Source organism: Acanthochromis polyacanthus, chromosome 5, assembly GCF_021347895.1.
Source record: "Acanthochromis polyacanthus isolate Apoly-LR-REF ecotype Palm Island chromosome 5, KAUST_Apoly_ChrSc, whole genome shotgun sequence".
Taxonomy (NCBI): Eukaryota; Metazoa; Chordata; class Actinopteri; family Pomacentridae; genus Acanthochromis; species Acanthochromis polyacanthus.
In genome coordinates, this window is record NC_067117.1 from 16,848,325 (window position 1) to 16,872,774 (window position 24,450).

Below are 24,450 nucleotides of genomic sequence, written 5' to 3' on the forward strand. Positions count from 1 at the left end.
CTTAGCCAATGGAGACGGATTACGACACCGGGCAGCTGAGATATATAAAGAGCCCCTTTTTGACCGCACTTGCACATTTTTCAGTGACACATCTGAACATTCACACACCTCCATGGACTAAATTGTACAGAAGACCCCAAAACAGCCATTATACTACATGTGAGCGGGCTATGCATTCACCAGGCAGATAATCTGTTCACTTTCAGTCAAAACCGCCAAAACCGAGACACACTGGAACGCACTTTTTTTTGAAAACTTATTGCAAAGGCTGCTGCTGCTGCTGCACACACACACAAAACGCAACTTCGAGGTGATCGTATTGGATTAGATGCATGTCAGTGATTTCCTGCCTTTTGTAGGCTGAGGCAAGGAGCGGCGCACATCCGAGAGAAGGGATATAACGGGATAAAGCAAGGAAAAAGACCAGAAAAGAAAGAAAACAAAGTTGCATTTCCCGGTGTCCGCGCATCGTCATGCCGAGGTACAACTTCTTACTGTGCTTGATGGTGCTCGTCTCCCTGGGACGGTCGGGGAGCGACGAGCCCAATCTGCTGCTGCCTCCTGCCAGCGAGACGCCCACGGATGCCGGGCTGTCTCTACTGGACGAGGACGCTGGTTCCCACGAGTGCTCCGCCTGTGTTTGGAGGGAGCAGAGCAAAGTGCTGAGGCTGGAGACCATCAAGTCCCAGATCCTGAGCAAGTTGCGCCTCAAGCAGGCGCCCAACATCAGCCGGGAGGTGGTGAATCAGCTGCTCCCCAAGGCGCCGCCGCTCCAGCAACTCCTGGACCATCACGACTTCCAGGGAGACGCGTCGTCCCAGGATGAGTTTATGGAAGAGGACGAGTACCACGCCACCACGGAGTCAGTGATCACTATGGCCTCTGAGCGTGAGTAATAGTTTACAACCCAACAACGATATTGTCTCCAAATGCGTCATGCGCGTAATTGCGGAGCAGATAGGTTGAAGTGGCTCAGGCCTGCTGCGCGGACAGTGGAGCCACTGGGTGCTCTTTCAAGTCAGCCACATAGCCTACTTTTAATCATTTTGGTGAGGGGGTTCAGCTCTGTGTGCCTGACTGATAAAAGTAGACAAATGGCTCTGTTAAGCGTTGCCCACAGCTGTCAAAATAGGGATTATGCGCGAAGCTGATAAATCAATAATCAGCGGCATAAAGAGCCTCGTCACTCTGAAACAGACAGCACCAAGATGGCCTGGTGAACTTTTGTCTTCATGGTGATGATGGAGCGGAGTGTTTTAGCTCCTCAGTCCACCTCCAGCTGTCATGTCACAAACAAAAAAACACCAAAAACTTTCCATTTTGACGCATGTTTGACTGGCAGCATAAAGACATGGCACAGCCGTGTGAATGTCAAGTGCATTATTAGTGATAACGCAGCATTTGGCTGCCAGAGGCATTACTTTATCTTTTATGCCTTCTGTTTTTTTTTTGTTTTTTTTGTTTTTGCATTCAATCCTGGAGTTATGATCACGTCGTGAGGCCCCCACCTCCCTCCCCCTCCCCTTTCTGACAATTTGCTCGCCCTCTTATAGTTTCCTATAAATCCACAGATAAACCGCAGGCAGGCCCCTTGGAGACATTTTATAAAATTACTGTTGAACCCTGGCAGCTGTGCTCTCTCGGTCTTTTATAGGAGGCTCTACCGGTTTCCCTGCTGTTCATCGCAGTGAGAAAAAGTGTGTCCAAAAAGCTGCTATTGTTCCCCTCATGCAGCGGCCCCCCTCGGCTGCACTTGCCTTTTAAATGCGAAGTTTATAGGCGCAGCTCGTTTTTTTTTTTTTCACCACGAGTACACAAAGACAGAGAATCACTTCGGGTCGAGGGGAGTGTGTGACCTTTTCCTGGCGAATCGCGGGGTTCAACAACATTAACACACGTAATATATTCTGCACGAGGTGGATGAAACACACTCATAATCAGCTTTTTTCCTTTACTCCATGACTGAACAAAGACAGGCCTGCCTATCTATCTATCTATCTATCTATCTATCTATCTATCTATCTATCTATCTATCTATCTATGTCTGTCTGTCTTATGTTATTGAATAGTTTTTGACTTGGTGCACGTAAATTGTAATATTTCCTTATTTTTTACTACCACTTTTCCCTCCTCACCTGTCCAGACAGGCCCACCTGTCTCTGTCATTATACCACAGGAAAAAAACATCAACTGACATGTGAACTACTTAAATATCATCTTAACATCTCTCCTTTTCCAGCGCTCCTGCATCTGGCCTGTAATTACTTTTCAGTTATCACATCATTCATCACTCGGGTGAACCTCGGGCATGTCTTTAAATCTTTAAAATTGAGCATTGCTGTTGCTCTGGACCCACGTGAGCGACTCCTTTAGGGCATCACTACACAGCTTAAGCCTTCAATATTACAGGTAGATCATAGAGGATTTGATTTATCAGAGTTCACTTCACGTGGCGGTTAGCTTTCGGGAAAAGAAATGATAAGTACGCTTGAAGTAATCTATCCGTTTCTCATTACTTGCCCACACACACATAGACTGGATGCTGACAATGGAGATTCTCCTCTTTGTGATGTGCAGATGAATCGTCTCCATAAATACAGAGGATGAGATGCCTAACACACTTGCCGTACACTACAGGAAAAACAGCAGCTTCGGATTATATTTGTAACCCTCACATCCACACACACAAACACATTCTCTCTCTCTCACACACACACACATGCATGCACGCACAAAGCGATTTGATACCTTGTCAAGCCAGAAAAAGGCATTGACGGCGGCTAATTGTGCATTTCTGACGGCCCCATGCCAGCCAGAGGAGCTAATGACTGACATTACTGCTGAATCTGTCATGCTACAGCACTTCCTCTCTCTTCTGTTCGCTTCATCTCTATACGTCAGCTGCAGTTTTTTTATCATCCCCCCCTCCCTATTCGCCCCCTCTCTTCTTCTTCTTCTTCTTCTTTTTACTCGTGGAAGAGTTGAGAGAATGAGTGCATCTCTTTTGCCTGTGGCGCCTTAGTGATCCCACAGGATTAAAAGTGCCTTTTTCGGTCTCTCTGATAGAAGGAAGGACTTCAAACACTATTCCCTGTGCACCTCGAACCCAATCATTCTTTCATGGTCGTGCACACTGCCTTTGATGGGCCATGGGGGTTCACACAGTACATACTGAACTGGATCTGTGCCAGAGTTGCTTCTTAGTATTCACTCAAGGTACGTGGGTGCCGCAGTGGGGGTTGAGAGGGTCCATGCTTCCTGGTCTCTAATTACTATGAAATTTCATGGAAAAGTACGTCTATTTATATCATAGTGCGGCACTTTATGTACTAAAACATCTCCCTCTATGCAGCGTGTCGTGTAGGTAACTGCTCCGCGCTTTGCTTATGCATTAAAAGTGACTCAGTTTTGAGCAGTTCATCGGGGTCGTTTTCCAGTGAGATGTGTTTTTTTTTTTAATTAAAAAATACATTTGCATCAACACATCACAAGAAGCTGTAGTACATTGATTTTTGTGTGCAATTGTGCGTAGGTAAAGTGTGTATTTTAGATCCGGGTTTGTTTTGCCTGAGGTGAGGTGAGGATTTGACCCCACTAGTCTCCCATTTGTCACCTGTCCACAACATTTAGAGCAGACCTTCCTCTGCCACCAGTGACTTCCTCCTTCTTTTTGTCTGTCTGCCTGGCTCTGTATGTTTTGGTGCTGACTAAACCACACACTATGTGGCTTCTACGATCAGAATTAGGAAGAAGGAGTGGCACATTACTGCTTTTAGATCATCATTTGTTGCAGTAGCTAAACACTTATTGCATTACTGGTCCTTTTTATGCTTTGAGTAAATTTATTTTCCGTGCTGTGACTGTAATTTAGTCCGGTATTGAAGCACCCAGCAGACAGCAACACTGTCTTACTGTCCCTTTTCAGCCTTGATTCCACGTTTATTCCAGCAAACAGAGAATCTAAAATGTGGGAAATCAGTGGCTGCTTGCAAAAACAAAACCTCACTAGGTTTGGGTTTCGGTTGAGACACAGGCTAAAGAAAAAAACACCTCTTAAAATCACTCTCACCTCTCAGACTTGTCACTTTTAAACTTTTTTCTCCCCTCATTTTGTTCTGTGCATCGTAATCATGCCTCGGCCGACATTAGGAAGCACTCTGCCGCCATCGTTATGTAATCCTGTTTAAATGAGGCACATTCGGTATGAGCGCAGGCTTACACAACTCTTCAGTCCATCTCCACACATGTAAAGGTATGAGTGTGCAAATTTGCCCCGTGTGCATACTTGTGTGGACACATAGAGGATGCTCACACACACCTACTCACACAGTCACACACACACTCCAGAGAAAAGTTCTCCTGTTGACAAAAAGGGTCACAGAGTTCACAGCTTTGTGATATATTGGAAGAGGAGACTATTAACCTCATCAGGTCTCTTTCTTTGGCAGCAATGACGAACCGGTAGTAACTTGAACACTTATCCCCCCACCACACGCGCACACACACACACACACACACACACTCATCTACTAACCACTCCCACAAAAAAACAAGTCTTTTATAGTGTTGACCCTATAAAAGGGTCATTTCCTGAAGGTGCAGGAACCATAAAAATTAAGAGGGAGAGCGCTAAAAGGACAGAGCAGCAGAAGTCAGACTGTCTTCAACTCACTGGTCAGTGTTTGCTGGAAGTTGATGACTATGTGAGGTTTTTATAGATTTATTTATTCCATGGAGGTCTCAGTTTGACGATGACACTTGTTCTCCTTGTGTAGCTGCTGGCATCAGCTTAGGGAAAGATAAAGTTTGGTGTTGAATCGTTTGGACGCTGGGGCCTGACCGGTTTGTTTAAAAAGAAGTAAAAACTTAAGAAAGGTCTGTAGGACTGTAGAAATTGCACAACATACTGTCAACTTTATGGCTAATAAAATTTCAAAGGGACCAAAGTCTATTAATACAGGGACAAAATTTCCCCAGGACCCCAGGAATCTCACTCCTTCCACCCTCCTTCCTCTATTCCCACGCTCCCATGTACCAGTCGCTGCAGCCGGTCCTCTCTCTTGGCATTTGGGAATATGCTGCTGTAGAATTTGATGCATGCTTTATCAAAAATACAACAAGCTATTCAGGAGAATAGATTAAAGGACTGCATTAATCTAAATTTGGCTGTGCAAGAATATTTTTTGCCTCCCGCTTTTTTCTGTCTGTATCACTGCCGAGCTCTTTGTTGCTTCTTTAAAAGATTTCAGAGATGGAGTTAGGTGCACCGCGGCTCGTGCAGCGGGTATGAAGGGGAGTGAAGGGAAGAAGGGTAGTGAGTCCACAGGGAGCAACAAGCAGCCCAGTTCTATCCTAAAGGGACAGAAATAATGGAAGGGGTTTATAGGTACAATTAAAAAGACCTGAAACAGATGTTAGGTTTCACTAATAAAGGAAATAATTACTTCACACCAGTAATTAAGCCCTATGTAGGGACATGAGTGAGGAGGAGGAGGAGAGGGAGGAGGAGGAGGGGAGTGAACAGATAAAATGGAGATCATTGAGGGGATTATTGTTGATGGATGCGTTCAGGCTCTGTGTGGTCGTGTGTGAGGAGGTGCTGAGGATCAGTTTATGGAAGAGTCCATTAAATCTAAGAGGCGTTTAAGCAAACGAAATGCTGCATGGGCATAATGTTGGTTCCCATGAGGGAGCCACTGTGTCGGAGAGAAGCACAATTAACAGAGAATTACCTCATGATTATCTACATGAAAATTTAATTAGCCTCTTTTCTGCAGCGGAGGAGAGCAGCTTCTCGCTGTATTTATCACCTGTGGTTGTGTTCCTCCTCACGGTGCCCACAGCTCCGCAGGACATTCATTATGGAAGTTGTGAAATTGCACGGTTCAAGTGATTTCTTTAGGGACGAGAGCCAGGTTTGGTTTATATAATGTACAGCACAGATGGATAAAGAGAAGCACATAAGGGGCACTATAGATATTTTATGTTGCTCGGAAATTCTCGAGGAAACAGTACGGAGGGAAATGCTTCCTAGAGGGAGGTTTGGCACAATCTGGTCACACTGACTTTGTGTTTAATGAAAACTCTTGGCTCAGGCTCTGACAGATTTGGGTGGCTTCTGGGATTTTTTTCAGTAGCTGAGTGAACAGAAAACCTTCCACGGAGAAGAGTTGCACCTTTTTTTGAATGTTAAAGGGGAATGGCTGCTAAGGAAGGAGTTTTGTGATCAAAATCCAAAAAAAACTGTTTACATTTAAATCCGGGACATTCGGTTAAAATTGTTCTGCAGTCTGTGTATCAGCACAAGTGATCTTTGCTACACTGATATGCATGTTTTGTTTTGGATTATTTTCCCTCTAAGCTTGGCCACATGTTTATATTAAACATTTTATTTACATTCCAACTGACTTTACACAAGGCGCACGGCATGCAGGAGAAAAAATAAATCACACAAAATTTAGCCTGCAAGTTTAAATAATGTTAGCAAGAGTCAAGTATTGCATCCTCTAGAAATGTGTTCCGTGCTGGAGGATTATGTAAATAATGCTTGTCTGTGTTTAGTTTAAAACTTTGAATGGCATCCTCACCCATACCAGATGAAAGCAGTATTATAGTTTGTATGCCACCATAGAAGGTTGAGACATCTCTAGTGCTTCAGAGTGTTATAACTTACTGACAGAGGTAAATTAAAGCGTCATCTGCATAATGATGTTATGTGGTTTTATTGTTTTGAGGGTAAAGCATCAAAATTCTCACCTTGATAATCCTTTACAGTAAAAACAACTGGATGGTCTTGTGGGTGGGAAGCCAGTGAGGGATCAAGGCCTTGTCTTATCAAATTAACAGCTAAAATTTAGTGATTGAAAACACGTGAAATCCTCTTTGACATGTGTTTTTTTCTGAGTAGTAATCCATTTTAGAGCTCAGTAATGAATTACTTGCACAATTATGGTGATTTTATTTGCAGTATAGAAAACTGCTGGTACTAGGGAGTTACAGAAAATGGCAAAAAAGTGACATTTGACTCTGGTCATGCATTAGTGAATATACACACGTGGACAAAATTGTTGGTACCCCTCAGTTAAAGAAGGAAAAACCCACAATTCTCACTGAAATCACTTGAAACTCACAAAAGTAACAATAAATAAAAATTTATTGAAAATTAAATAATCAAAATCAGCCATCACTTTTGAATTGTTGATTAACATAATTATTTAAAAAAACAAACTAATGAAATAGGGCTGGACAAAAATGATGGTACCCATAACTTAATATTTTGTTGCACAACCTTTTGAGGCAATCACTGCAATTAAACGATTTCTGTATTTGTCAATGAGCGTTCTGCAGCTGTCAACAGGTATTTTGGCCCACTCCTCATGAGCAAACAGCTCCAGTTGTCTCAGGTTTGATGGGTGTCTTCTCCAAATGGCATGTTTCAGCTCCTTCCACATATGTTCAATGGGATTCAGATCTGGGCTCATAGAAGGCCACTTTAGAATAGTCCAACGCTTTTCTCTCAGCCATTCTTGGGTGTTTTTGGCTGTGTGTTTTGGATGGTTGTCCTGTTGGAAGACCCATGACCTGCGACTGAGACCAGGCTTTCTGACACTAGGCAGCACATTTCTCTCCAGAATGCCTTGATAGTCTTCAGATTTCATCGTACCTTGCACACTTTCAAGACACCCTGTGCCAGATGCAGCAAAGCAGCCCCAAAACATTACTGAGCCTCCTCCATGTTTCACCGTAGGGACGGTGTTCTTTTCTTCGTATGCTTGGTTTTTGAGTCTATGAACATAGAGTTGATGTGCCTTACCAAAAAGCTCCAGTTTGGTCTCATCTGTCCAAAGGACATTCTCCCAGAAGCTTTGTGGCTTGTCAACATGCATTTTTGCAAATTCCAGTCTGGCTTTTTATGAGTTTTTTTCAGCAGTGGTGTCCTCCTTGGTCGTCTCCCATGAAGTCCACTTTGGCTCAAACAACGACGAATGGTGCGATCTGACACTGATGTACCTTGGCCTTGGAGTTCACCTTTAATTTCTTTGGAGGTTGCTCTGGGCTCTTTGGACACAATTCCAACGATCCGTCTCTTCAATTTGTCATCAATTTTCCTCTTGCGGCCACGTCCAGGGAGGTTGGCTACTGTCCCGTGGGTCTTGAACTTCTGAATAATATGAGCCACTGTTGTCACAGGAACTTCAAGCTGTTTAGAGATGGTCTTATAGCCTTTACCTTTAAGATGTTTGTCTATAATTTTTTTTCGGATGTCCTGGGACAATTCTCTCCTTCGCTTTCTGTTGTCCATGTTCAGTGTGGTACACACCTTTTCACCAAACAGCAGGGTGACTACTTGTGTCCCTTTAAATAGGCAGACTGACTGATTATGAGTTTGGAAACACCTGTGATGTCAATTAAATGACACACCTGAGTTAATCATGTCACTCTGGTCAAATAGTTTTCAATCTTTTATAGAGGTACCATCATTTTTGTCCAGGCCTGTTTCATTAGTTTGTTTTTTTAAATAACTATGTTAATCAACAATTCAAAAGTAATGGCTGTTTTTGATTATTTAATTTTCAATAAATTTTTATTTATTGTTACTTTTGTGAGTTTCAAGTGATTTCAGTGAGAATTGTGGGTTTTTCCTTCTTTAACTGAGGGGTACCAACAATTTTGTCCACGTGTGTAGATGATGGTGTCGGAGGGAGGTGATACACTGCAGATCTTAGGCAATGCTTTGTAAGATAGTGTGATTGTTAGATAGCGTACAGGGACCTGATTCTTGTTTTGTTTTAATGGGTTTGCATTAATTCTGTGTTTTTCTTTCTCATTACTTTTTTTTCTCACAGTTGCTCCAAATATCCACAAACATAGCCTCATAAAATGTTACATAAATTTACAACTGCTGAATTGTTTAGCTGTATGTTCATTAGACAAGTAACCGATGACAATGAGTGTTTCTAGTCCCTCTAATCTTGTGAAAATGTATAAATAACTTGTTATTTCAGTGTCAGACTTGAATGAGTGTATGTGTTGGTCTGTGGCTGCACAGTGTGTGTTGTTGTAAATCACTTGTAGCATGTGATAATGTGGAACCAGCTTGTAGGCAGGCAGGTGGTGATAATCTGTAGAAATCTGTTGCATAAAATAACACCGACTGAAGAAATATATATCACATCATCACCATACGGAGTGGCATATGACTCGCCTGCAAACCACCAGATGATCTTTACATCTGTATGAGTTTCTATTATCTAAATGATAATGGACAGAGAGAAAAATAGAAGCACTCGATCGCCTCTGGAGTGATTACTGCCTTCCTTCCGTTTTCCACCAGTCACTGCTGTGTTACGTCCTTTTGCCTCAGGCTTTGGCCTTTTCTGAAACAATAATCTCACAGGAGGGCTGCTGCTAAACTGAATGCCACACACACTTGGGTGAACTAACACACTGTTAAGTTGCTGCACATTTCAAAGAAAGTCCAACACTAAGAAATTTCCAGAAGCTTTAGCTTGTAAACTTGACAAATACTCAGCTATTAATTTAATTTAGGACAGTTATAATGATAAATTTGTGTGGTGAAACAAACACTGACACTGTCTCAGTGTATTTTGGGAAACTTGGTTGAAACTCAAAAGATATTCAAGGGAATTCCGCTTTAGAGCTAAATAATATCCAAATCTGTGTTGCTACTTCTGAATGGCATGAATTAACAAACGTCTGCTCAGCTATGAGGGAGCAAAAATAAATGTTAATTATTTTAGTTTCAAGAGGACATTTTTCACTGACTTTCTCTAGGAACTTGATGTTCCTTTAAATACAACCAAAAGAACTTAATGGCAACGCTTAATTAACATGTACGCATTCATTCCCCCTCTGAAGCCTGTCATCAATACAAAACAGCAGCACTAAAAACAAAGCCTCCAAATCAATCCAAACCATCTGTCTGTCTCGTCCTGTTTAGGTGTTTGCTTATGTAAAGTGTGAGAAAAGTTTTGCATTGGACAGAGCAGAGTGCCGTGCCGTGGCATTAATGTCTTGCATGTATGTGTGGATGCACACAAACACAAGTGGTGAGACCCCGGCGTGCTTCATGCTGTCCAGCTGTCCACCTTATTGCAGTTCACTGCACGCTCATTCTTCCTGTCCTGCTGTCCAGCAGACGTTCCCCCGATGATACAAACATACGTAAAACTAAAAACAATGAGTTTCGAGTGTGTTCACTGCACACGGCCAGTTTGGAGCTTGTGCATGTTGTGTGTTTATGTGCGGCTACATGTTTCCATGTGTGCGTGTTCACTGAGCTAGAACAGGGAGCATTAGGACGTGTCTTTTGTTGCTCCTGGGGGGCTACTGTGCTCAGTCCTAATAGGAGTCTTGTGCCTGCCGTTGTCCCAGGGGAGGGCTTCTGAATGAGGGGGTCTAACTTCACACACATACACACTCCCCCCTTCTATCCTCAGCTCGAGCTCGGCCTCCCCCACAACCCTCTCCACTCCCCTGGGACTGGCCGAGAGACAAAGAGGGAGTGGGGCTGGGGTGGGATGGGATGTTTGAGGGGGTGCACTGTGGCCCCTGTCTTATTAGAAGGGTCGTGAACGTGTCACGATGATTAATATGCCGAGGTGCGTGGGGATACCCTAGAGTCACATTTATTCAACGCGAAGGCTCTCAAACACACACTCACCACAAAATGGCACATTTGCATTTCCCATTAAGAAAAGAAAATATAGATATATATGCAAATGAAAGTCCTATCTAGGTTTATACCACTATGCAATATCCATTTGGACATTAACAATAGATGACCATTTCTCTCCCCACCCCATCTGAGCTGCGTATTTTCACCTGACTGGCATATGTTACCACACATCTACACAACATGCAAACAGTTTGGATAATTTTTCTTTCCCAAATGTGAGTGTCAAGGTCATTTTTAAAGCTTAGAAACATCTGTGTGATAAATCCCATCAAACTATCTGACGCTTCACTGTGAAGCAAATTTATCATCCAGTTTAATTTTTGTACTTTGCTGCATATTTGGCAAAAAATAAGATATGGGTATGAAACAGAAAATGCTACATTGTAAGGTTTCTTACCATGTTGTGATGTTTGAGTAGAGAGTTTTTTGTTGATGTAAATATAGTAACGCAGCCCTTCATTGCAGAAGTTGACAGCATGAAGAGTCATGGTCACCAGCATCATCAAAACTGTAGAAACCTCTGTGAAATTGCGATAATCAAAGAATAATTTATACCAGTTTGACTTATAAAGAATCACTTTTAGCCTTACTCATTGGTAAAATGTAAGATTGTCATTGCATACTAACACCTTAAAATCCTCGTCCATCTGTTTTCAACTGCCTCAGTTCTCGTCTCCCCCTCAACAACATGACTGTGTTTGGTTATTTAAAAGCATTTAAATGGGCTGCGATCATATTAAAGTGGACAGATGGCGTGGGGAATAAAACCTTATATTCTATATGCCTCCCCTTACATGCATGTATAGGAGGCTAACTATGGAACACAGGTACCCAGGGACCCCACCAGATGTTTGATAGGCTCACCTGCAGGCCTGCTGTGTGCTGGCAATAAAATTCATGCGCTGCATATGCTGCAATTATACCACAGGGAAATAAGCTGCTGTAATAATGAAGCAGGCTGGAAACATGAGGAGGAAAAGCAAAACAAACCTGTTTCCTTTGGAAAAACACAGCCTCTGTCCATACTTCACGTGGGTTTCAGCTGAAGTGAAATGAGAGCAGCGTTCTCACTGTAAGTTCATCTTCAGTTAGGCTGAGCAGAGAGCTGTTATCGCTCCAGTAGGTGGTGCTGAACACAAAATCTAAAATGATCTTTACTGCGGGACTGAAATCAGACTGTTAAAGCACTGAGCTGTAACTAAGTAAATTGTCCAGGAAATTAAGCCATAAAATAGCAGTCTTGCAGTTGCAGTAAAATTATAAGCTTTCCAGCAGTAATGTGTTCTGGTGGCAGGAGAAAAGTTAGTTCAGGTAGAAGGATTAAATGCCCCATTGGTTTTCTGATCTTTACAAGCTAGCTGTGCTCGTTGTGCACTGGCGGAGCTCTCTGCCAAGACGTGGGGTGTAATTAAGCTGCAGGCATTTATCCTCCGCGGCTCGCCTCTAGCTCGTGCACTTACAGGATCTATAAAGGCACAAAATGATTTCACCTATCAATGCAGGCATTGTTTAACATAACGTAGCTCATATGTTGTGCATGTGTGTTTAATAACTGCGGTCCTAAATGGATCACGGTGTACAGGCCCGGCTTCTCAGGTTACTCCTTCTCGAGAAAGGCCTCTGCTTGAGAACCTGAACCGTTTCAGCTCTGAAGTGTTTGCTGAATTGTTTTACTTTCTCTTTTTTTCTCAGCAGCGCAACAATAGCAATGAAAACAGTTTGCAAAGGACGAGCTGGTGGTTGTCCGTCCCCCATCTGCAACGATTTAAAAACAACAAAAAGAAAAAAGTAGTAATCGCAAGTAAACCCCAAGCAAACTGCAGAATCATTCATTGCCAGTTTTGTGCTGATGAGCAAACACAACAACACCCACGTTAATTGCTGTGACCCCAGCAACCCACCAAAAGGAACATTGACATATTGTTTGTCCAGCGTGAGACACTGTATAATTTACACTCACTAATGACTGTCCTTGGAAATACAGGCTGAAGGACCACGTCTGTCCCTGGCTTGGCCCTTATTCAATGTTCGCCCTGGACTCTTCTAATGGATAGTCCATCTGTACCTCAGTGAATTCATATCCTTCAATACATGCCCATAATTCAATTACAATACTTGTTTAGTGTAAAAAAAAACAAAAACAGCCGGTTGCAGTGTTCCCTCCTGGTCAATTGAGGTTTGATAAACAATTCACTATTGGCTGGAGAATCTCCACCCTAATCAAAACAAAAACAAACTGTGGATGATTCAGCACTGTTGTGTCGCTGAGATTTCAAATGATTCTCTGGTGAAAAGGCGTGATGTGAAGAAAGACATATTACCATTGCCATAGGGTCGACCTTGACCTTCAATCTCAATCTGGCTGTTAGGGCTGCCCCTCCCCAGCACCCCTGAGATGTAAAGAGGCTGACGGTTTTGACCCCTGATCCCATTTCTTAACTAGGCTGAGGTGCCAAATAACCTTTTGACCCAGGAAGCATTTGCAGGTTGCCTGAGAAACCTCAGATTTAGCAATGATTGACAGGTCCATACTGTTTTTTTTTCTTCTTTTCTTTTAAAAGCCAAAACAACAACTCCCCTTCAAGATAAGTGACAAAAAAATGACTTTTTTCTTTCTTTCTTTTTTTTTTTTTTTGCCAAAATCTGCTGTTGTAATATGTCAAATCTGCTTAGAGATAATGGGCAGATTAAATATTCTATTGTACTCGGTTGGCACATTATTATGCCAGATAGATACAGAATAAATTTCCCTTAATAAATGAACGCTTTACATGGAAATGAATGTGTGAATTCAATGGATGGATGTCATTATATCAGATGGAGGTCTATGTAAATGAACCATGTGCAGATTTGACATGTGGTGCAAATCACAGAAACACCAGAGCCCAAGATCATGACAGGAATAAATCTGCCTATTTTAGGAGACGCCTTGTGCTCTCTGACGTAACCCTTAATCCACACCCCTAATATATTTTCAGCAAAGGTGAAGTCACTAAAAAAACTTGGAATGTTTTAATTTTGCTACTGGTAATGTAGGGGTAGACCATTTCATTATGACTGACCCAGGGGAATCTAAGGTTACCATCTGGCCACTGGCCACCATTACTGATTCTTGTTTTAATATGCAAATCTATCTGTTTTCCAACCTTAATGTAATCACAAATGTAACCCGACTGAATAGACCGACCAGCAGGACCCAGTGCGCATATGATGACTGGCAGCCGTCATGTGGATAGACGGAGGACAGCGGTCAGTTTACAGAAAAACATCATTCTCAGATTCAGTGCAGGCGTTGCTGTTTTAGATTTGATGCTGCAAAAGACACACTGATCATTTTCTCACACTTTAAATCACAGCTACTTAAAATGTATGATTCACAAATAGGGTTAATTTTCATCACAACAACTTGATTACATTCCGTGTAAAATAATAAATATGTTGGCAAAAGCAGTGTGTTATTGAGCTACTGGCGGTATATTACGAATGTGAATTCATTCACTGGAGCTACACCAAATGTGTCAGAGTGTTGTCACTTCTCTCTGCCATGCAGAGCTGTGAAAGTCTTCATCATCGATTTGCAGAACACACGCATCTTTCTTGTCAAATTCAAAGACAAAAAGTGGTGCTGTGATTTGTGGTTTCGAAGAATTCATAATAATGTCAACAAAGCCTCCCAAACGGGGATGTTTTTCAGGATTACAGACAGGGAAAATCCCATTTTCACTTCAGCAATAAAACCTTTTTGTTTGCTCTGTGAATTTATGAAAGATGCACCAGTTTGAGTTGATACTTGAAAACTGCTGGAAGATGTTGCTGACTCTGTGTTCCCCTTTTCTGAGCAAATTTCTTATTTGGCTGAAGTTCTTACTTGGCTCTGGTTGAAGGATCCTTTTTTAGTTATTAATAATATATGCAACGGAGTGCATGAATGAACTTAGATCCTGCTGCTGCTAATTATGGTAATGATGAAAATTATGATTTTGCATTTGCTTGTCCCACATACTTAGTGTAAAATTACTTGTTAAACAAACAAACAGACAAACTCTGATATGAAGGACATGATGTTTTCATTATTTCTCAAAATAGCAGTAATAATGTTTTTTATTTATTATTTGTGATATTAAAAGAATGAGTTCAATGAAAAAAATGTAAGCTCAGGAAGATAATTCTGCGGTTTAACGGATAAAGTTAGGCTTTGGTCAAATGGAAGTGTGTAAGTGAATTGAAAGTCATTTATCTGATGATAATCTTGATCTCATATGTATAGAGTGTCCGTATATAAATGCTTCTGTGCTCTGTTCCACAGCGGAGCCCCTGGTGCAGGTGAATGGGAAACCCAGTTGCTGCTTCTTCAAGTTCAGCCCCAAACTGATGTTCACCAAGGTGCTGAAGGCCCAGCTGTGGGTGTATCTGCGGCCGCTGCAGCAGACCTCCACCGTCTACCTGCAGATCCTGCGGCTGAAGCCCGTCACGGAGCAGGGCAGCCGCCACATCCGCATCCGCTCCCTGAAGATAGAGCTCAACTCCAGGGTCGGCCACTGGCAAAGTATTGACTTTAAGCACGTGTTGCAGAACTGGTTCAAACAGCCCCACACCAACTGGGGAATCGACATCAACGCCTTTGATGAGAGCGGCAATGACCTGGCTGTTACCTCGCTGCGACCCGGAGAGGAGGGGCTGGTAAGGACCCTCAGACCTGTCCCTGGGGCAAGATGGTGGGGGAATAATCACATCAGTACAGCTCATATTTATGCATATGCAGATGTCAGTTCATATTTCAATCAACTAAGGGCAGCAAAAATCAGTTGGAGCAACATTTGAGATCCGCTGTGCATCATGGGTGGCCTGGGCTAAGACTGACTTGAACAAATAGTCATTAAGGAAAAAAGACAGCAACAGTGTCGTTCTGCAGGTCATCTTATTTTCTTTCTCCTCACATTTTTTCTTTTATATATTAAACAAACAACTTAAAATAGAAAAATCTAAGTTGGATATTTCTACAAGGTTGCAAGAAGTCACTGGTGAGGCTATTATTACCGATGCAGATGCATTATGCTTAACTTTTGTTGGGCTTCACCTCTGGTCTTGTATCCCTGATGCTTTATTTTTGTTTCAGAGTACATTTTGAAACGTTTCCATCTCTAGAGCATGCTGGTATGTTTTTTGCTTCTGAATAGTGTTTCTTGCTTCCTAATATAGACACTGGTAATTTCATTAAATTATCCAAACCAACTTGCAGAGACTTTAAACTTGCTCAGCTCAGGCTAAACGTGACATTGAACATGTTCAGTAGATTGTACATAGAGTCAGTGATTCTAGTTCAATACACTTTCTGTCAAATTCAACAAATATCACAGCTGTCATAGAGGAAGCCCAGCTGCTGCTTCTGTCCAAGAAGAATGCTGAATCTGACAAAGGCTAACTATTAAAATATGTTGAGTAGCAGAATATCAGCAATGTCTCTCCAGAATTAGACTCCATCTTTAAAGATTTATAGGTTGTTTCTTCTGTTTGAATTAAATTCATGAAATCCAGTGACTGCACAGACCACAAATAAAATCTGAAAAAAAAGAGTCTAAAACAAACTGTCAGTGGATTTGAGCCCCCTCCAAAATGGAAGTCTTTGCATCATGTAGCTTCAGTCTGCATTATAAATACTAAAAACTAGAAAACAACCCAAAGGAATGTTAATGTGCACCATGCTGATATCAAAAGCCACTTTTTGAACCATGAGCGAAGCAGCTAACAGCAGGGCTTCTTTAAAGGAGCATATGGTTGCAGTTGGCACGTTTTTTTGTGCGTGAAAATTTCATTTTAACCACCTAAATGAAATAGTCAGGCTGGAAACAGAACAGCTCCCCGCTAAAGTAAAGCCACTGATCCCAAAGATTTGAAGGCCGCTGCTTGCATAATACAAATGATCCTCTGCCACTCCGGTTACTTCTGTCTTCAAAAGTTTAGTTTGTTAGAACTATCACAAGAGATTTTTGAAGTGTGTATGTAAGAACACAGGAGGAGATTCATTTTACGCCATTTCAAATAATGTCATATTCACTAATACCAAATAGTGTATATTTTAAAAAAAGAAGTGCAATTAAAAATGTAAAATCTACAAAACAGGGATGTGTTGAAACACCATTTGTAGTTTTATACTTAGAACACTTCATTTAGATATGTTAGTCATTTCCGGTCTATTTAGTTTCATCCAGAGAAAACACAGCTGCTTTGTTTGGCCTAGTATTTATAATTTATTCATCTTTGCATCCCATCATTAAATCCAGCATGAATAACAACAACTACACAGTTTACACAGTGCAATGACTGTACGCACTCTTTAAAAAAAGTTTATGTACTTTTTTGTTGTGTGCAGGTTGAGCATTTGCATGTTTTCTTGTATGTATGTAGATGAAAATATGAACTAAATCCTTATTTCATGATGGCTTCTCTCGTGAAAAATGTAAATCACTTGAAGCAAATAAGTGAGATGGATAGTTTGAGTAGTTTCACTCTGAATAGTTTGAGTTTCCTTAAACATCCTCGGTTGAAAGGATGCTTCTGGGCCTCAAGTGGGATGTTTTTAACGTACACAACATTTATCACTGCACTTGTCTTGGCCTACATATTTGCTTAGATTCTTTTTTTAATGGTGAACCTCTGGGTCTCACGTAATGGACGGGGCTGCACGGATGAGTTCAAACTTCAGTCTCAAAGCAAAACCATCCGTGAACCATTAATCCTGTTAGAAAACCCAGAGTCACTGCGACTGACAGTTACATACAACATCTATGTTGAATTATGTAGGCCACTTATCCCAGTTAAGCAACACCAAATATTTACCAAGTGGTTATTTGGGTCAGATCTTCACAACACATATCAGAGGTCAGCTCTGGTGTCTTGGCCAATAAATCGCTGCCCTCTGAGCACACAGCAGTGTGCAATATTATTCTTCCACAAAAAAAGGAAAAGATCAAAAACACAGGCAAGTGTATAAAAATAAAACAAAACACAACAAGCAAGAAAGAGTCAAACTCTGCTTCTCCCTGATCCTCTGGGTCTTTTTTCTACAACAAAAGCCTTAAAGGCCAAGCTGACATGGTCTCACCACAACAGCCTTTCAGCTTATTTCCTCCTTTGAATGCGTCACAAAACACTGTGCTGAAGCCCAGCTGGAATCACTGTGGGGAGAAGAAGGCTTTGTAAAACAAACATGATGGAGTAAAATATTTGATCCACTCGCTTCGCCCAAAGGTCAAGGTTATGGTAGCCTGCAGATGACCTCCTGGGTCATGGATCAAACCAAGCATACAGAGTCGGCCATCAGTGTTAGAAAAGGCTTGTTTCAGTGAGCTTTGAAAAAGTGCTCAAATGGCACGCTGTGTTACTTCTTTAAAAAGTGACCAAAAAAGTAATAAAATGAGATTAAATATGAAATGAGTAGATGTGGAATTAGAAACTGGTTAAAGCTTTTTCTGACTGTTTTACCAGTAGGTACGAGAGGTAAAAAGCCAACAAACTATGACAATGCTGTGCTGGACTAAAGTCATTTTTACATCAGTTATTTATGACTTTTAAAGACAACCACAGCTGTCACTGATAACATTAGAGATAGTTCTGTTTAATCCAAGCATCCAAGGGAGTCGTGGCAGTGTGACCATCACCATCACACAATTGCCTCTCGTGACACATCTGTTTTAACTGTTTACACCAGGGGTGTCAAGATCCGTTCCTGGAGGGCCACTATCCTGCATGTTTTAGATGTTTCCCTCTTCCAACACACCTGATTCAAATGATCAGGCTCATTATCAGGCTTCTGCTGAGCTTGATGATAAGCTGATCATTTGAATCAGGTGTGTTGGAGCAGGGAAACATCTAAAACATGCAGGATAGTGGCCCTCCAGGAACTGAGTTTGACACCCCTGGTTTACACTGATCATCAGTTTGTGTTTTTAGCAGAAAACATTCACTTTGTAGCTCAGCTACATTAAAAATAGTGGATTCAATGCACAAGAGAAAGGTCAAAGGTCGTCCACACTTGCATAAGTAAGATGTTTGTGCAGCTCTTTGTCTCCACCAGGCTGACAAACATGTGCATGAAAAGATGTTTGTGCAAGTAGTGACAGAGCTCCATGTCAGTTTAAGAGGAACACTATAAACACACTTCAAACAACAAAGCTCAGAGCTTGTGCTTAATCTTTGTCTTTACAAGAGTTAAATGGGAGGATTGATACAACTTTCATACCTATTTATTGAACATAAACCTGGAGCTGAGCAATGGTTAGCGTAGCTTAGCACAAAGACCGGACAATGGGACAAGCAACTGGTCTGTTTTTGCCAAAATACAAAAATACTTCTCTCAGCCCCTTTAAAGATAACTGATTAATGCATTTCATCTTAATCATTTAATGTTTTTCCAAACAGAAAAAAAACAAGTTTTGCCATCTTAAATTGAGGCAGTAAATTTCTGGGGGGGAAATGCTGACACAATTATTTACTGTGTCATTGTCCTAAAATAGAAAGTGAACTGCTACAAACTTAGCTGAAAAATACAAACTTATTTATCAGTTTATACTTATTTCAGGCAACAGAACAAATAAATTGGACCTGGCTTTAGTGTTTTCAATAGTAGCAAAAGAACAAGTAAAACAGAAGTGCAGATGATTCTTTATTTTGTTTTTGTTGTGAGTTTGCCAGGCAGACAACAGAGACACTTCACAGAAGAACTGTGTGGACAAACAAAGTGTTTACCAAAAAGTAGCCTGTGTAAACCTCAAACTAGTTGTCACTTTTACATCCCTGTTTCTGTACAGATTTATGCTTTCATAGGAAACTTCATCATCATTCTACTCATGTGGAGAAACACATTCATTTGTATTACTTCAAAACGAGCTGAGCGAAGGACGCCGCAACACCATCTCCTCGAAATAGTGATAGAGTGGCAGAATGGCGAATTCACAGAAAACCTTAGAAGGACCTTACTGAATAATCCTCTGTACAATTTGAAGTTTACAGTCTGGTAGCTGCTGCTCAAAGGTTGTTGTTGTTTCCTGTACTGAAGGGAACTTTGACAGTGGCAACGCGTAGCTTGCAGAAGGCTAAGAGGAAGAGTACGTGAAATGTGCATCCAATGATAGACTTAAACCCATCGTCTACATCCAGTGAGTCAGACTAGAACAGATGAAACTAAATAATGAGCCTTGGAAGTACATTCTTCAACTGTGGGAAGATTTAAGCCTCTGCTGACTCTATCCTTGAATGCTAAGCTAAGAGCTAAGCTACTTGCTTCCTGATACGTTAAAATGGTACTAATCTTTTCAATACATGCTGGGATGACAGTCTTACTAGAATGGATCTAATAACAGTTTATGTGTCACGTTCAACGTGGCACAAGTCTGAATTGCAGGCATGAAATGGATATGAATGAACACAAGATTACTGTTGTAGGACTGTGTTTTGTGCAGTGGGTGACACAACAGATATCTTACTGTGCTTTAAACTTCGAAGAAACTTTAACAGAAATCCATCAAAGTTACATATCTCAAAGGGCTTACATGTGTTAGCCTCTGTAATACGAGTAACTGCAAGTCTCAGAGGTTTAAAGAGGAGCTAATGTGGCCAAATCTTCTACAATGTGGAAATTTTCTATATTTTCTATATTTTTCCTTATATTTGTTGTTGTTGTTTTAAGAGTTTTTCCATATTTTTTAGAATAATATTGCCATACAAGGAAAAAAAAAAGCCTCCTCTTCAAGGCCCATTTCATTGTCTGTCATTTTCTTATCCAAGAAATATGCTCAACTGTCGGAAAAGAAATAAGCAGATTCACCAAAATGTCAGATATTTGCATTTTCTGCGATGACTCTGCTGTTGTTCTCTTATAACCACCTCTTTCCGTCTGTCCTGCCCCTCCTCCCCCTGATTCCAGCAGCCGTTCCTGGAAGTGAAGGTTCTTGAGACGACCAAACGTTCTCGGAGAAACCTCGGCCTGGACTGCGACGAGCACTCCACCGAGTCCCGCTGCTGCCGCTACCCTCTGACTGTGGACTTCGAGGCGTTTGGCTGGGACTGGATCATTGCCCCCAAACGCTACAAAGCCAACTACTGCTCCGGCCAGTGCGAGTACATGTTCATGCAGAAATACCCGCACACCCACCTGGTGCAGCACGCCAACCCTCGAGGCTCGGCAGGGCCCTGCTGTACCCCGACCAAGATGTCCCCCATTAACATGCTCTACTTCAATGACAAGCAGCAGATCATTCACGGCAAGATCCCGGGGATGGTGGTGGATCGATGTGGCTGCTCTTAGGCTGCAGGAGGAGACACACACTCGTGTACAGCCCACGTCAAACCACCCAAAACCCTTACGGAGCTCCTCCCCAGCACCAGAACCCACTCCTCGGCACCAGATCTCACTTTTGCTCGGCCACAAAAGCATCCCACTGGGTTTCCATTTTTCCAGTATTTAAATTGATTCTAACTGTACAAAAAGTTATGAATGAAATATGAATCAAAAAAAAAAGAACTATGCGATGGAAATGCAGTACATTCTGAATGATTTGAAGAGGTTGTGCTTGTGGAGCAGCTTCAGAAAACGGTAAATGAGACACGACTATGTCATAGAGTACGTCTTAGTTCTGTGGGTTTTTTAATATTTTTTTAATGGCATCTTTGTGAAATGTCCAGGTTAGTGGATTGAGATGGCAGGAGACATAAGCATTTACAATATTTTAAAAGCAATTTTCAGTTCTAAGGTGAGTCTGGAAATATCTAATTTTGCAGATACACTTACTTGCGGGTGAGATTTGATCCACGAAAATGTTTTGCAAGGGGGCATGATCAGAATTATTTTGCAATCCATCACTGTAACTAAAAAGAAAAACACAAAATACACACTAGTGTGAGGAGGATTCACGTCTGGAGATACTGTTAGGATAAATCCAAAATCTTGTTTACAGATGTTTAGAGATGTAAAGTGTTAAGGAGATCCAAAACCAAACCTATACCCACTATTAATGTATAACACCCCAGTGTGACATTCTCGAGTATCTACGAAAACCTCTTCACAGTTACTTTGATCTTTTATTTTAGTCTTGTAAAACTTAATAAAAGGAAAGAGAAGAGGTTATACTAGTTTAACCGTATCTTTCAAAGCAGATGATTAAAGTCGGTATAGCTGTTTCTGTCATTCTGCAAAGGTACGTAATGCAGTTTTAGTTTGTCTTGCACACTAAAGTCTAAAACAAAACTGAGATGTAGATGCACTCTCACATCTGGAAGAGGAGGAGGAGAGCAAATCCTGCAGGATGACAAGAACCTTTTATCCAACAAGGGAAAATACACTTTAACACATTCAGCAGAGAAGTAAATGCACTGTTTCATAACTTGAAGAGGCTTGGGACTGAATATGTAATAGCAAAACAGAATCCACACTCTGAAAAAACACATGCAAAGGTTGCCGTGCTCGAATGTTCACCCTCTTATAATCTAGGTGAATTATTGAGCTCAAAGTAGCACAAAACATGATTCCAGTTGTATCACTAGAAGTTTACATATTTCTACTTAGATCAGTGTTCGCATCTGTGTAAAAAAAAAAAAAAAAAACTAAAACAAAAAAACACTTAAATTAAGAAAGAGCAGTAGCTACATTACTCCTGTCAAGCCACTTCATTCACTTTTTCTCGATGGTAGTTTCAGAAAATGCAAAATCCTTTAACTGCAGTACTGTACTAAGAAAATCTAGCTTTTATAATTCAAAACAAACCACATAGCGTGCAACAAAATGAAAAAATAAATAATCAAGGGAATATAACTCAGCCACTGACTTTAGTTTAGAGAACATGTTTGATTGCATTTTGAAATGCCCCCATCCACTTCAACCTCAACCGTATCATCATTGTCCTAATGGAGAAAATATTGTTAGTGCTTGAACACAGAGTAGATTAGTATGCTTGAAGCTTGTCTTTGTCTCCTGGATGTCAAAGCAAAGATATCCTTTTGTTATAAACGAAAGCACTATGCTGTTGGATAAAGGAAGAGCCTTCTGACATTATATATAAATGATATATGTATATATTAAAAAGGGGTACAAAAACCTTTTTTGGGGCACTCTACCTTACCAACAATAAATTTTGCACTATGGGACGTTCATGGCGTGAGGAGGTAAAGTGTTGTTTGTGTTTTACCAAGCACAAGAGAGCTTGTACAGTATAGGATTAAAAAAAAAAACTATTCAAGCTTCTGGTGATAAACCGTGAACTAGAGAGGTTATTACTTCTTTTTGATACCATCACACTTTCCTGACTTTGTCTGAAGCGGGGGCCTGTCCATACACTCACACACTTCGATCCAATCTGGAACCTGGACGTACTGTACCAGCGGCCTGAAAGGCCTCCAAGCCCACTTTGGGTGATAAGTCATGTGTGTAATAAGTGTCTGGATCAATGAACATAGAATGCTTTAACTGGAAGTGGCCCGCCCATCAACTTTAATCTGTTACCACGTTAGAGAGAGACTTCATCCTTTTGACTTAAACAATGTGTCGACTGTCTTGCATAGACGTGTTTTTGCCTTTGTGTGTGTTTTAAGTGAAAGCACCCATGTAAGAATGGGAGGAGTATCCAGGGATTGTTAGCCAAAGTAGAAGATGACATGTTGTGTGCTGTAACTTTTGTGATCGCAGGAATATGCTAGAACATTTCAAAGGGAGGAAAAAGTTGGTTTAGGGGCAGTGGTTGGAGAAGAAAAAATTAAACTGGTCAATTGTCTATTTATTAATAATAATTACAATGAATTTCAAAGTCTGTCTACCTCACTTCAGCCTTCTAAACACCTTGCTTTTTTTAAATAAATACGAAAAAATGTCATTAATTAATCTGTGCAAACATTTAACTCATAAGAACCTCCCCTCATCCCCTCCAAAAATAATGTAGATGAAACCACAGGGTCCCCTTGCTCTCAGGTTCAGATTGAGTTATTGACAGAGTGACTGATGGTAGCGGCTCTGGTAATGTGTGGTCAAAAGAAATAATTAGCTGTGCCCACATCTGTGGCTTAACTATGGTTAAAGCTGTTGAGAAGTTGCATTTTGAATTTTCGTGTTTGTATACTGGTATGTGTGAGAGTTTTTTTCATATAAATATATGAGAGTAAGAAATCTCTATGTAAATACCTACCCAAATGTTGACATTTATGATGTTTTGGACAGGTTCACCGCTTCTAACGTTTTTCTCACTTTCCCCCTTCATTCCTCCGTTCTTTGTGTAGTTAAGAAAAAAAATCACCCCAACTTTGTAGTTTAATGGTTGTGCATATGAATAACTGTTCAATTATTTTTGCCTTTTGTTGTTTATTTACTGTCATTTTTCTTTTGTACAATAAATCATTTATTTAGCTTATGGGATTTGCTGTTTACTCCTTACTGCTTTTAGTGCATCTGTGCCAATATGGAACTTTGCATCAAAACAACAACAAAAAAAAGCTAAAATGTAGAGTAACAGAAGCACAAATGCAGAACAGTTGCAGTCAGAAAATGTTAGTGGCACATAAATCTAAAGTTTGCTCATATTAGCCACCTGAAGTACTAATTATGTGTTTAAACACAGATTACTTTCCAGCAAATTGTGAATTCGACATAATCATCAAAATACTGTAATCTGCCTCCAACTAAATTGCCCAAAAGAGGAGCATTTAATAGCAAGGTTATGACAGATTTTCTGTTCATGCAGTCACTATGGCTCAAACGGCACATTTTAAAG

The 24,450-nt window shown here is 41.0% G+C and overlaps 1 protein-coding gene across 2 annotated transcripts; it reads left to right on the top strand.

Annotated features, from left to right (window-relative positions):
- gdf11 (growth differentiation factor 11) lies at positions 1 to 24,090 on the top strand. 2 transcript variants are annotated; one of them, XM_022197439.2, is made up of 3 exons: positions 1 to 888; positions 15,006 to 15,379; positions 20,622 to 24,090. In XM_022197439.2, exons 1-3 carry the CDS (start codon positions 474 to 476, stop codon positions 21,000 to 21,002), a joined length of 1,170 nt encoding a protein of 389 aa, XP_022053131.1. In that variant the 5' UTR covers positions 1 to 473; the 3' UTR covers positions 21,003 to 24,090. The 2 variants fall into 2 exon arrangements, with proteins under 2 accessions (XP_022053131.1, XP_022053132.1); XM_022197440.2 differs by having other exon boundaries at positions 3 to 888; positions 20,625 to 24,090.
- The last annotated feature ends 360 nt before the right edge of the window (positions 24,091 to 24,450 follow it).